This window comes from Solanum stenotomum, chromosome 12, assembly GCF_019186545.1.
Source record: "Solanum stenotomum isolate F172 chromosome 12, ASM1918654v1, whole genome shotgun sequence".
NCBI classification, from domain to species: Eukaryota; Viridiplantae; Streptophyta; class Magnoliopsida; order Solanales; family Solanaceae; genus Solanum; species Solanum stenotomum.
Window position 1 is genome coordinate 39961235 of NC_064293.1, and position 13831 is coordinate 39975065.

Genomic DNA, 13831 nt, shown 5'->3' on the forward strand with positions numbered 1-13831 from the left:
AGAAAGAAAACCAACACAATTTCGTCGGTTATTTTTCACACAAAAATACATAACACTCTTAAAAAGAAATTATTATTTTTTAAAAAGAATTATTTTTTGTTAATTTTTAATTTTTTTAACTAAAATTAACTGACACGTGTCGATTTAAAATAAGAAGTTGCATTTGAAGAATATATATAAAATAAAGAAATCATAAAAATAGTATTTCGTGTTAAAATGGAACAGAAAAAATGGAGTTCAAGAATTAAAATGGAACAAGGCTAAGTTGGAGTGCCAAAATGAAAAATGGGGCCAAGTTTGAGGGGCTGTGTATGTGTTTGGCCAACCATATTTATTAGACAAAATATTTCCAAATATGACCTCTTTGTCAGTCTCTTTGGCCTGCTCTTACTCCACATTTATCAACTTTCATCAGAAAAAAGAATTAGTTGCTCATAGTTCTCTTTTATTCAGTAAATGGAAGTGCAAAACTCTTGTTATCAAACACATCAAACATATTCAGCAAAGCTATCCTTCATTTTCATCATGATTTCTACAGAGAACCTTTCATTTTTTTCCTTCACTTCCTATCTTTCCAAAACTGGTGGTGCAAGGCATTCTATACACCATTACTAGCTACTTCTTAACCCCTCACCCCCACCCCCCCAACAAAAGCCTTCAAAATGTTCTTAACAATGAGTTGCAAAAGCTATTGTGATAGATAAATCTTTCTGGATAGCTGCAATGAAACCATATTCTTGATGCCGTCTGCTATGGCAGGCTACATGATTTCTGGCAAAGATTGTTTCATATCTGCTGTTATTCATGTTTAGAACAGAATCCTGTCTTGGTAAATGTCCAATGCCTGTATAACCTTCTCTATCAGTAATTTCCGATGTAATCTATACCTGCCAAACGAAAGCATTATGTAAATAAGATCTGCATTCACTTTGAAGCAAAGATAAGATGATCTCTGCATGCAATAATGATTAATAATTCATATATTACGTACTTTATTGCTGCTTCGAGTGTTCTCCTGCATTCAGGCATTGAATCTGTTCACAGAAACTGAGAAAATGAATACATAGTTGGACAACTTTATGACGTGAATATTGACAACTGTTACAAAGTCAACCAGTGAAATTAACAAAAAGTGGTAAACAGTGTTGGCCCATGTGGAGCATGACGCCTACAAGCTTTGTAATTTGTGGCAAAAGCCAAAACTTATGATGTTAGTCAGTACTAGGATTGATGAATTCTGAATTCAATTTATCGAAATAAATCCACATTGTTTTTTAACCATGAAATACAGGTGACAACCATAGCGCATGAAAGATGGAGTTATATTTCTTCTCATCACTAGATACTAGTACACAATCCAGGCTTACCTAGGATTTTCTGGTCTTCGTCAGAAGTTGTGGGAAATTCTGCAAGCATCTGGTGGCATTCTTCTTGCAGCTCCTTCACTGCTTTCCTCTCTAGACTTGGAATTGGAGGGAGATCTCCATCTGACCAAGTGGGCAATGTTCTTGCAGCTGCTATTATTGCTCCATCGACGAACCTGTCTCCATCATTCGATAGCTTACCTGCTTCAAGTTTTAAACAAGGATTCTAAACATTAATTGCAAACCTAGATCAGTGAAGGAGCTAGTATATCAAAAAGATTCTCTAAGACCCATACTGTTGTGGTAATATTCTCCAGGGAGGCCAGATATGTTAAAGACCGATAAAAAGGTGTCTAGATGAATTTTGGCATCTCCGGTGAAATGAATGACATCCCAAGGATTCTGCAATATCAAGGATATATATTATAGTCAGTGTCAATAGAAAAAGAACAAAAAGAAAAAAAAGAGAGAGACATCTCATAATCAAAGCAAAAGTTCAACAAAATCAACAATCATATATCTAAATTCATTTCCATGTTATGGAGATAGATGGCCCTGACAACTAATCAAATCATAAGCTCCGTTAGAATAATTCTTATACGAACAATATATATTACACTGTCTTTCTCTTTCTTCCTCCGATTCAGCACAAATATCAAAATTCTTTGTACTATATGGAGCATCATTGAGCAATTAATCAAAACTCAAGCCCTACTCAAAATTCTATGATTAAATGCCCAAATTAATCTATTCTCAATAACCGAAGACAAGGACAATAACTGGAAGAATTTTTTCCTCACTCTAACCCTTTTCCCTTTCACTTTTTGGTTTATCTCATCTTCAAAATTCATCTACACTTGTCAGGGCTTGATAGTAGACACTGAATGTCCATTTACAGCGATTTCTTGCCAGTCATTTACGGTTACATCCCTGCTTTTAAAAAGGACTACAACAATGAATATTACTACGCAAAATCAGTAGTACTAGGGCCTTCGAGTTGGAATTTCATACTTTTCAGCAGAAAAAGTACGACACAGGTTCTGTTTTCTGGGAAGAGTAAAGAAAAACTGCATTACCACAGGCGAAGAGAAACCATATCTCTGCATAAACAAGTCATTCTTCTGTCCAGCCATGTAATCAACAGTCATCTGCAAGAATTCATAAAGGTCATGTTAGGTCATATTGTCAAGATAATGCAATAGCAACAAAGACAAGCAGGGCCACATATAGTTGGATCAGCCACAGACCCAAGATTTGAAGACGACAGGAGCACTACCAAGGGCAGATGCACATTAGTTAAAGTATGTCACACAATACCGATTCGTCCGATAATTATATTTAAAACACATAGAACTAATGTATAAATATAGATTAAATGCCCTAATTGGTAAAGCTTACTCTGTGAAGTGATAAATGTGAACACCACTTTGTGCCCATGAGGTCGTGTGTTCGAAACTTGCCACTCCCCGTTTTATGCAAATTTTTTAAGCTTCTATTGTCAGCTAAAAATGAAAAACTACCAAGGAAAGCAGGAAACAAGATTTTTTTGAGTGCATGCATGCTATTTCTTCTTTCATTTTTAAACTCTACTTTTCCTTTAGCTTATTTGTTCCTTGCAGTGGAAGGCAAAACCTTGCACGTTGAGGAGTAGGAAAGAAAGTCAATGGCATCAAATGAGGTCATCCTTAATTATGCAAGATTTTGATGTTGAAAATGTCTTTTGGGGCCTAGAATAAGCAAGACTCTGATGTAAGAAATGCATTCTTAAAAATAAGATAGCCCTAGATATCATATACCATGACCTATGTTCAACAAGAAAATGGAGTACAAATTTTTCTGCACCGCTGAATGTAAGAAATGCCTTTTGGGCAGAAATAAACATACGAGTCATGCATCTTCTCCTACTCAGTGACATGCCATCTTCTCCAAATGAATTATCCAAAATAAGCCGACCCATTGACAAAGCTAGTTATATTCCCTATGTGATAAGATGTTCCAACTAATACACACACATCACAGTTCAAATGAAGCTTCACTAGATTTAGAAAGCTACAAGGATTTACCTCTTCTCCTTTTCTAATTCTTTGTCCTGCATTTATCATCACCTCAAGCATGCGGTCCTTGAAGCGCCAATGGAAAAAGCAATTTGGCTGAAAAGAATGATTCATCATGTCTGGAGAATGAGATGAGTAACATGTTAGAAGGACTTCCTCACAAACAAAGTTTGGTTAAAAATGCTAAAGATAATTGCAAGCAAGTCTGCCTTGTAATTAAGAAGAATCCCTATCTAATAAGTTTTTAAGTTTTTTTTTCTTGAAACACAGGTCACAATAATACGCTTGGGAAGGCATAGTAGTAGTTCTTGTTGTTGTGTTCTGAAATACTAGTTCAAATGCTTTCTGGTTTCCTGAACTTCTCTACAAAGTTGACTGGCATTAATAGCTAATATAGACTTTTAATATATCAATTACTTTTGTGGAAGTTTCAAAATATGTGAATTACAAACTCTCTCACATCTCACTCCCTTTCATGAGATAGTCAATTTTAGCATCTTTGAAGAATCATATTGAGAAAAAGAAAGAAGTGTGGTCTTCGTATACCTCCACTGCAGGGCTAGCTATGCTCACCATCTTTATTTGTCTCCCCGTCCTACCAGGGTCCACCTCTTATTCCACATTCCTATACTAATTTAATTTGGATTACGATTTCAAAATCTCTCTATATATCACGATTAGCCTCTATTGTTCAGTCCATGACCCGGTCTTTATTTTGAAAAAGTCTTGCAAGAGACTTTTAAACAGTTCTTTAAGAAACCATAATGCGCACAACTACATCACCAGTCAACATCAAACTTTAGGACTAGAAATACAAAGATGCATTGAGATTATGAGAATAACAGTTACTTAGGCCTTCGCTAGCAATTAATGGAAATAGAAGAAAAATAGCAATACCATTAACAAATATTTCTCATCATGTCAAGTCAAAGGAACTGTTGAAATATATTCAAAGTCACTAATTTTTCTCTCATAATCACCATTTTCTTCTGGTTATCAGCATCCTTCAGTATTTTGCAATGCTCCTTCCCATTTTCAAGAAATTATCCAGAAAAGTTCCAAATTTTTTTCTTCTTTCTTTGGAGGAGAAGGAAAAGAAATTCCAATTTTTTGCATTTCCATCTTCTATTTTCTTGAAACTTGTTTGGCCAAACAATAGAACCTTCCTTATCTCAAGAAATCAGAAGTCATTGCACCTCCAACTTGATCTTATGCTATTTTCTAAAGCAAAATGACGAATTCGAACCAAGGAAACAAATGGAAGATAGAAATGCAGAGGGAAGTGTTCCTTTGAATACTGAAACCAAACGAATTGAATTATTGTCCTCAAAATCGAAATAGATAGAGCATTTGACCAGGACTAGTATTTGAGAATGTTAACTTTGCCTCTTCTATTATGAGACACATAGATACACACACACAAGGCTGAAACCAAGGGAGAGAATGGCGAGAATCTGAGGTTTTGGGTAGAGAGAAATTTAAAAGCTGATATAATATTTTATTTTTGAGGGGACGTGTTTTCTTTGATAGAACAACTTTGTGGGAACTTTGGAAAATAGATTTTTTTCTTCTGTAAGGTACTCCTTCTGTCCCATAAAATATGACCTGGTTAGTTTTACAATGGTTGACTACTTGATAAACTTACTGCCTAACATCAGATATTGAATAATTACAGTTCTTAGAATAAACAGTATATGTTAGACTACATAAAACCCTCTATGAACCATATATTTCTTACCAAAATGTGATCAAAGTAATATTAAATATCATTAGGGTGGCTGAACATTTTCCACCGGTAATAGTAACTACGTCAAGTTTCATCATGCAGACTGCAGAGGGAGAACCTCAAGGAGCACAGCTATTTTTAAAAAAATGGAATACACACTATTATCATTGGCATGGTTTCAGTAAACTGAAAACTGAACATATTTTTCACTGCTTAACTTGTTACTGCAGTCGTGGATCTGCTCTTTTTGATCCACTTAACATCTAAAAGTACACATGAGCATCACTTCAAGACCAATCAAAACAAAAATTAAATAAATAATGCCATTCATACTAACATCTCAGCCAAGTTAAATCTGTCAAAATAGGGTGCTGCGTTGTGTGAATAAACCAATTAAAGCCCCCGATTTCACTATTGAAATTTTGGACAGAATCACAATAAAGAAGCTCACCAGCATAAGGTACCAACATATTTGCATCTTGAACCAGTGAACCAATTCTCGTTTGCAAGTTGATGCATCGAGATTGTGCTATACTCATTGCCCAAATAAATCTCTCAGGATCCTGAGCAAGACGCATAATTTTGAGAGGTACTGCAGAATGCTAAACAAATAAAGAAAGTCAGAGGCCAATGTTAGAGAGCAGGAATTTGGAGGAAAGAGATTGAACAAGATTGTCTGTACCCAGTTTCTCTCCCAAAACTCAAGTGCCCGATGTTGCTGTTCTCTCATGGTTGAAGCAAGCTTCTCGTCTTGCAACTCCAAAAGATCCTCCTACATCACAGAAAGCATTAAGAAGTAAGAGCATCAGGAACACAAAACAAGCGTTTATTTATAACTCTAGCACTGGAATTCTAGAAATTAATCCACCAAGTATATGCCAAATGCAGTCATTCCATGTTTCTGTTTGCAACAAATCTTTCTGATCAAAACCAGACCAGCTGACTAACGGAAAATGGAAAGCACAGAAATGAAGAAGCTTCAACCACATATCGATTTTCAGATTGAAAACCAAAATGGCATTTCCAAAATAGACTTTAGGTACAGAAGAGAGCTTCAACAGTCATGGAACAAAACAAGATTCAGTTGAAGAAAATTTTGTTATAAATTAGAACACACTAATAGCAAAGGTCACATAACAATGTGAACATCACAAAAGCTTTTCTTTTTCACATTTCGAGTTAATCAAACTTGAACCTCAGAAGAACACCATAACAAAGTGCGAATTAATTTTGTGAATGCATAGCATTTTCTATAGAATCTTCCTCAAAATATTACATTAATTGAAAGCACCGAAATTTGGATGATTCTCATATCCAGACCTCAGTAGCTAGAAGAAAGCTAGTGCATTCATCAGCACTAGGCAAGAAGTCTCCGTAAAGCTGCCAAAAGTTGTCCTTGCAATCAAAAGCATATAAAAGAAGGCATGCCAACCTCAAGTCCGAATCTGTCTGCCATAAGAAGGTAATCAATATTAAAAAGTCACAAGAGATCTTAGAATACCAAACAGAAAATGAAAAAAATCAAAGCATAAAAACAACTAAAAATGCGGATAAATATCCTCTCATGTGTACCATCAGGGAAAAAGTAAGACGACTATTTTTATTTTTTATCCAACCAAAGAAAATGTGGATAAATATTCTCCCATGTGTTCCATTAGAAAATATTTAATAGGAAAATATAAAATATTTAAAAGGAAAAAAATGCATCCTTTTACCTCAGGATTGGTTGAATTGATAATGTCGAATATTGGATGTCCTACAGGTATAATATCTGGAAAAAACATCCAAGGAAGCTTTTTGCTTATGGTTAACATAAGTTCTAAAGGAATTTCCATTATAACCTGCATTACAAACAAAACCTCATGATTCACTGAATTTTAGTGATAACGAAAAGGTGTGAAGATAATCAATGCGAAAAGAGAAATCAAACAGTCAAGCTAATGCCAAATGAATTAGTCCCAGTCACAACTATGTAGAACATGATAAAAGACACCACATCAGGAGAAGAATTAGAAGTGCCTAGCCACTGACACATACACCTTATCATTGTTAAAAAGCAAATGAGGGAAATAAAAAGGATACTCATCCCAGAAAGAAGGAAGGTAGATAAAAGGTATTACAATTCTCCCATGTCCTTTTTTCCGACTCCCACAATTTCATGGTGGAATTGATGGGATGAAGTTCAGCTTTTGGTATAGCAAAACATTGATAGAGCACTAAATTTGACACTGCTTCCGATGGTAAAGTTAAGCATTTCATCAGGAGGAGGAAAACGTTCTACATACAAACATATTGTAAGATAGTGCTCACCCTAGCTCGACGGAGAGGCTCCACGTCTTTGGAAGCAAACACTCCATACCCATCTGGTCCTTCCCTGAATTCAATTCCGTAGGCTCGAAAACTTCTAACATATCCTATTTTGTAGAAATCAGGATCTGCCAGTTCCAACTGTTCATATGAAAATGTTATATCACCATCATCAACGATAAGAACAGGAGAAAATAAGGATAATTTGAAATAATCAAATAGAAAAATATATGTTCATCAGCTTCTCAAAAGAAAATCAAAGGATGTAAGACCGAGAAAATAGAGGGACGCCAACCATTAGTTTGACTATGTAACAATAAAAATGGGAAATTTACGCATGAGAACATGAGAATGAACTTGAGCATCTACCTGAAAATCTTAAGGTAATTGGAGAGTAGCACAAAATCTTTATAACCCATTGGATGCCCCTAAATACCAGATGTTAGGCGTTCTATATATCTGAAACCCCTTCCCCCGTACTTGAAAAACACAGGCGAATCTGAATGCAGACTCACACGTGTGAGAACGGTCTTACTAATTGGTAATAAATTCCGGCTTATTAAAGAAAAAATTATGCAGTGGGGGAGTAGTACAATGCCTTAGGTATATGATTCCCATATACCTGACGTAGAACATTTTATATTGCTAACATAGTAATCACCAAAAAATTATACGGGACCTGAAAGTATTCTATACCTAGACCCAAAGAATTTGTGAAGAAAATCTCAAATGAGGAACAAAACCAATTCATAAGAACGACTCCATCGATCTTCAAAGTGTAACTCCTATCTTGTCCAAACATCACCTGCCTGGCTGACACTTCAATTTATTGAGAGACTAGTGCTTATTGTTGTCCATTGTTTGTTTGGCATACTAGTAAAGTAAAAGAAACCAGACTGAAGAGGAAAATGTATGCAGTGCCAAAACTCATACTACAGAAAAGAGTACATAAAAGTGCTGCATATTGCATAAGTGAGCACTTAAACAGTGAGCTTACCAAATGAAAACAGCACTTATTTACACAGAAAGTAACAATAAGTGATTAACTAAACTTGAAAAAGAAGGAAACTTTGGCAAGTAGAAAATACCTGAGAAGCAGGAGTATCTTGGGGTTCAGAAGGGAGTGTAAAAAGAGGAAATGCAGAAGGAGACGGAGAAGAATCATAAGCCTCCAAAGTGGAAGAAGTAACAGCACCATTAGCACTTGCAGAAACTCTCGAAGGTCTGTTTCTCTTGTTACTTTTACATACAAAAATAGGATGTTTCTGCAATGATGCAGCACATCCATGGTGCATACCTCTCCATAACTGGTTCAATTAACAAAAAATCAAACACCCAGAAAATTAAAAATGCAAAAAAGATTCATTCTTGAATGTTTTGGGTTTGTGGGGGTGGGGGTGGGGGTGGGGGTGTTGCGAAGGCTAACCTGATGGTGAAACTCTGGCTGGTGGAAGAAGTTCGTCGGTTGCTGAATTAGAATGGTGGAAGAAACCATTCTTGGGAGTAAGCTGAAAATTTAGTGGAATTTCAATGAAGAAAATTCATACACAATTATTTCATCGATGGAATTTGGGTTCTTGGAACGTTATCCACTCTAATGTCAAAATAACAGCGAGAGGGTTTTTCCGGGGTTTAAATTATTTTGACTCTTTTTTTCCTTTTTTATTCAACAACAATACTGCTACTTAATTTTATTCTTTTAAAGATATTCTTTATTTTCTATCGGAAACGAGGGGTTATAAAATATTTATCCAAATGAGTTTTTAAAATGTGTCCAATTTTGATTTCATTGTGTAAGTGTGGCCGTGAGAAGGATCAATGATTTGAAAACAACGACAGCAATAAAATAAGGTATGTACAAATTTACATTGAATGCACATTGCTTTTTATTACATCATTTTGTGCAAAGTTTAATCACACCATTTTTTAAAAAACAATGTGAATTGAACTCGACGATTGACATGATCAAGACATATAATTTACTCCTCAATAATTAATACTATCTTAATAGTAATAATTTCATAATTTATTCCTGAAAAACTTTATATGGCATAACCTTAGTTAGATATAAAAAATTTCGTGATTTTCGCTTACATTACTATCAAGAAATCCTATGAGGGGATAATAAGGAGTTCTAATAAATACTCTTAGATTTACAAAGAAAATTGTACTTATTTCTACTTATGTAAATTGTGCAAAGCATAGTCGTCCAAATTATGATAAATCATCTGGAAAAAATCGAAGGATTGATACAACTCATTCTAACTAATTTAGGACCAAGACTTAGTTGATTGACAAATATATCAATGTTGGACAACATGCCTCCATTGGACCATTATCAGAATTTTGGCCATTTTCACCAGCCATATAAACCATGAGTAAATCAAGAAAGAAGATGAAGGGAGCAATCTGGCTGTACAAGATCATTCATTATCTAATTGGAACTTCACCAGACACTGTTACACGGTTTCCAATTTTCAGGTATCCCACCAACAGTTCGGTGGTACTGGAACATAAAATAGAATAAAATTCCAAAAAGTGTCATCATCTTTTGCCTCAAACATAAAGATGAAGTAGAGGAATAATCGCAATAATGAACCAAGATGCCAGAGAGATATCTAATAATGCATGAGGATCTGCAATCAGAAAGCCATGTAAGATATTCAGGAAAAACATTTGGACATTTTGTTACATACAGAGAAAGAAGCTCTTCAACTCAACCTGTCAACTAATTTAACCGAATCTGGGAATACAACCACAAATAAAGTACCGGTGCAATCTTAGTTAACATTACAATAAAGTAAATCTCATCTCCAGTTATGCATACGACTGAGTTGGGATGTTTGATGGCAGCACTTCCTGAACCCCAAAGAAAAACAAGATATCACAAACTTAAAGTCATTGACACTATGGAGATCTCGTCTTGAGATGCTTAATGCTCTCTTATCACTGAGCATGAGTAGGTCGCATGCACCTTCACTATTCCATTAGATACCTGTATCCTTTCAGTACTGTTGGTACAGGATAACTCTACAACCAGGGTTTAGGCAGAAGGAAGAAATCACCCAACTATTTTGCCTCTATTTGAGATTTGAACCTTGATCTTCCATGGAGTTTACTCCAACTTCATCGACTAGGCCACATCCTCCCTCCAAAGACAATATCTCTACAAAAGGAAGAGAAAAAAAATCAAAAGGAATTAGAGGTCCTATAAAAAGAAAGGCACCAGTGCTTCAGAACTAAATTGACTCATAAATCACGTAGCTTCAGAGAAACAAGTAGTCCTGTCATATTTTTCGTAAAATCTACCACAAGCAAAAGGAAATTCAAGTAAGCAACAAATACAAGTGCATTAACAACATTTAGAAGTTCTAAAAACTACAACAGAAACCGAAGGTTAACATAAGCTAAGTGATGTCCATCTCCATGATCAAGAAACTAATAAAATATCGATCTTATCTCTGCAAAATAGAAAAAAATGTCAGAAACCAGCTTTAAAACACATCAAAGAGGTACCAATGTCAACTTCGACAGAGAGAGGTCCCATGTGGATAGATGACAAAAACAACCACGGGTGTCTCAATTTAGTGTGAAATGAAGGAGCTAAAGACACAAGGAACTTCAGCTGGCATCAGAAATTCACTTCTCTCCAAACGTTGAATTATGTCGAGTGAAGTTAGTGTCCAAAAAACTTTTTTGTACAACTAATTCAACTTAAAACCAGAGAATGTCCAGTCCATCTTTTGCTTAATGTGCAAATGTTTAAGAACATAAAGATGCACAGAAACTAAAAGAAGGCTATATAAAAGACACAAGTCTTATCAAGTTCCAAGTTTTGTGTACAACGAGCAAGGATTCATAATAAGCATACTCTTCTGCTGGTTCCTATACATATTTTCAAACCAGCTATGCATATTTCTGTATTTAACCCCATCTCCAAGTGTTGCCCCTTATCCACCTTTATCCACAAGATTCAAAATCTTGTTCCATTATCTTGATCTTATGATTAGATAAGTTACTACTACTAAAACATTTAGAGAAAATATGGCAACTTTTGCAGCATATTTCTGCTATCTTGAGTAGCTGCTTAAAACATTCAGCATCACCTACACCCCCAGCCACCAACCAGCCAATGGTGGTCAGAGAGACAGGTACTTCTGGAACTAACTTGTTTACAACCTCACAAGCACTTATAAGTGCATCTAATTAACAACAGAACTAAAAACTACAAATACAGTGAGGGGACAGGATACGGAAGGTACGTAACACATTCCAAGCTTAATGGTAAGTCAAACAGACATGTACAGTCCAAAAGTAAAAGATTAGGCTTTTTAGCCAGTCAGGTGCAAATACGCATTCTTATAAAGCATTTCGTAAAGATTACACCTCTGATGATAAAGAAATTGAAATTTGTACAAAATAGAGGAGCAAAATAAGTATAGCACAACTATCCACAATAAGCACAGAAAAATTAACAAAGGTATGTGGAGTATTATGCAAGAACTATATGACTATCAGTAAAAACTACTGAGAATGGACATTGAAGCAATAAACAATAGTTTATCAAACTATGAGTTGATAATCTCCACAATATAACAAAGGAAATCTGCACAAACTTAACTGATAATTCAAGAATGCAAAGCCTAGGACCACAATTTGACACTACCAACTTGAGTGAAGCTCGTAATTCAGAAGTGCAATCACAATCATTCATGCAAATACTGTAAAACTGCCCATTTTTCAGTTCATTCTAGTCTTCTCCTACGAGAAAGAAAGTAGCACCAGTAATAACATCAAATAGTATTAGCCACGGATAGTGGTCGATCACTAGCCAAACAAGTTACCTTAAACTCTCTATTCAATCCAATTTGAGATTATATTATCCAACAAAGCAACCACTTCCTCATTTCCCTTCTCCCCATTCTCAACACACTTCAAAGCTTCATTCAGTTCTTGAGCCTCCTTAATCCTGGCCTCCCTTAGAAGACTTCTATACACCCACATCCTAACCTCACCCCCAACCTTCAAATCCCCAACTACCATCATCCTCAAAACCTTTAACCCCTCCACAACCATATCATTCTTGCAAAATCCATTCACCAAAATAGCACACAATCCGTAATCCACTGGACAAGGAAAATCAGGCCTTGACACCCAATGAAAAATCTTTAACCCTTTAGTAGCCTCCCTGTTCCTAAAATACAAAGAAACTAACATTTTACAAATGGGTAATAGAAAAGATTGAGTCTTTGGGGTGTACTTGAGGCGATTGAGGAAGTACATGGGCTGTGTAAGGTCAGGTTCAAGAGAGAGTCTGTGAATGAAAATGGAAACAGAGATTGATTCTAAAGATGGGTTTGTGAGAAATGCTGTTGTGATGAGATTAGAAACTTCTTTGAGGTGATTTGAAGAGCATAAACGTGGGATTAGTAGATTGATTTGCGTAAGCTCTTCTTGGGTCAGAGAAGTGGCTGCAATTGTGCTTGTTGTGGGTTCTATTAGGGCATGAGGAAAAGAAGAAGATGATGTGAAAGGCAAAGAATTAGGAGTGAAACGTGAGAGAAGATATGGCGAAGGAAGGAAACGCAGTCTTTGAATTGATCTCATGGTTATGAAGCAGCCATTAATGGTGTGATTGGTCATATAAATAGTTTCTAGTAGAGATTATTTTGATGAAAATTTTAACTATATCAATTGTGGGAAAGTCCTAAGCACTCTCTAACAAAACAACTCAATTCCGTACTAAGAAATTAAAATTAATTTTTTTTAATTAAGGATGAAAAAATATTTACTATTCCATCATAATCTTTATTAGTGAAAAATTTAAATATTAAAAATAAAATAATGATATTATCTAAATGACTCCCTCCTTTTTAATTTATTAATATAATTTTGACTTTACTCGAATTTAAGAAAATATAATTAGTAATTAAATATTATAAAAGAATACTTTAAAATATTGCGATTGTAAATATATCATATGAAAATTTAATATTTAAAATTAACAAAAAAAACAAACATTTTTAATAGTATTAATAAAATAATCTTTTAACATAATTTAAAGTCAATTTAAAGCGTAATCTTTCAATAATTTGTTAATAATATCTTTCTTATAGGCTATATCTAAGAATTTACTTGTGCACAATATGAATTGAATATATAAAAAATTAATGTGTAAATATATTTCAAAGTTTGATTAATATTAATATTACTCTTACGATATCTTTTTATTTTATTTTTAGTGCTCGTTATTTTATTATTCATTTCTAATGTTAATAATGAAATATTTTTAAAACATAATTTAAAATTTATTTAACGTTTATAAATTCAATTTTTTAAAATAATTTTTTAATAATATCTATCTCAAAGCTAAGATTTTC

The 13831-nt window shown here is 34.6% G+C and overlaps 2 protein-coding genes across 4 annotated transcripts; both read right to left on the bottom strand.

Moving 5' to 3' along the window:
- Positions 1-424: 424 nt before the first annotated feature.
- On the bottom strand, positions 425-9076 carry LOC125848841 (protein PLASTID TRANSCRIPTIONALLY ACTIVE 14). 2 transcript variants are annotated; one of them, XM_049528784.1, is made up of 13 exons: positions 8878-9076; positions 8540-8758; positions 7455-7592; positions 6860-6985; positions 6465-6593; positions 5827-5916; positions 5596-5746; positions 3428-3537; positions 2441-2512; positions 1661-1766; positions 1368-1568; positions 992-1034; positions 425-887 (listed from the first exon to the last, which is right to left on the bottom strand). In XM_049528784.1, exons 1-13 carry the CDS (start codon positions 8944-8946, stop codon positions 809-811), a joined length of 1533 nt encoding a protein of 510 aa, XP_049384741.1. In that variant the 5' UTR covers positions 8947-9076; the 3' UTR covers positions 425-808. The 2 variants fall into 2 exon arrangements, with proteins under 2 accessions (XP_049384741.1, XP_049384742.1); XM_049528785.1 differs by having other exon boundaries at positions 1368-1565; positions 8878-9070.
- Positions 9077-10231: 1155 nt separating this feature from the next.
- LOC125849447 (uncharacterized) lies at positions 10232-13098 on the bottom strand. 2 transcript variants are annotated; one of them, XM_049529532.1, is made up of 2 exons: positions 12296-13096; positions 10232-10617 (listed from the first exon to the last, which is right to left on the bottom strand). In XM_049529532.1, exon 1 carries the CDS (start codon positions 13092-13094, stop codon positions 12306-12308), a length of 789 nt encoding a protein of 262 aa, XP_049385489.1. In that variant the 5' UTR covers positions 13095-13096; the 3' UTR covers positions 10232-10617; positions 12296-12305. The 2 variants fall into 2 exon arrangements, with proteins under 2 accessions (XP_049385489.1, XP_049385490.1); XM_049529533.1 differs by lacking the exon at positions 10232-10617 and adding an exon at positions 10626-12212 and having other exon boundaries at positions 12296-13098.
- Between the last annotated feature and the right edge of the window lie 733 nt (positions 13099-13831).

Coding starts and splice junctions, on each gene's coding strand:
- LOC125848841 (XM_049528784.1), bottom strand. CDS start 8,946: ATGGTTTCTTCCACCATTCTAATTCAGCAACCGACGAACTTCTTCCAC. Junction 3,538..5,595: donor TATGTTGGTACCTTATGCTG/GTGAGCTTCTTT, acceptor CTCATTCTCCAG/ACATGATGAATCATTCTTTT. Junction 888..991: donor ACACTCGAAGCAGCAATAAA/GTACGTAATATA, acceptor TTCGTTTGGCAG/GTATAGATTACATCGGAAAT.
- LOC125849447 (XM_049529532.1), bottom strand. CDS start 13,094: ATGACCAATCACACCATTAATGGCTGCTTCATAACCATGAGATCAATT.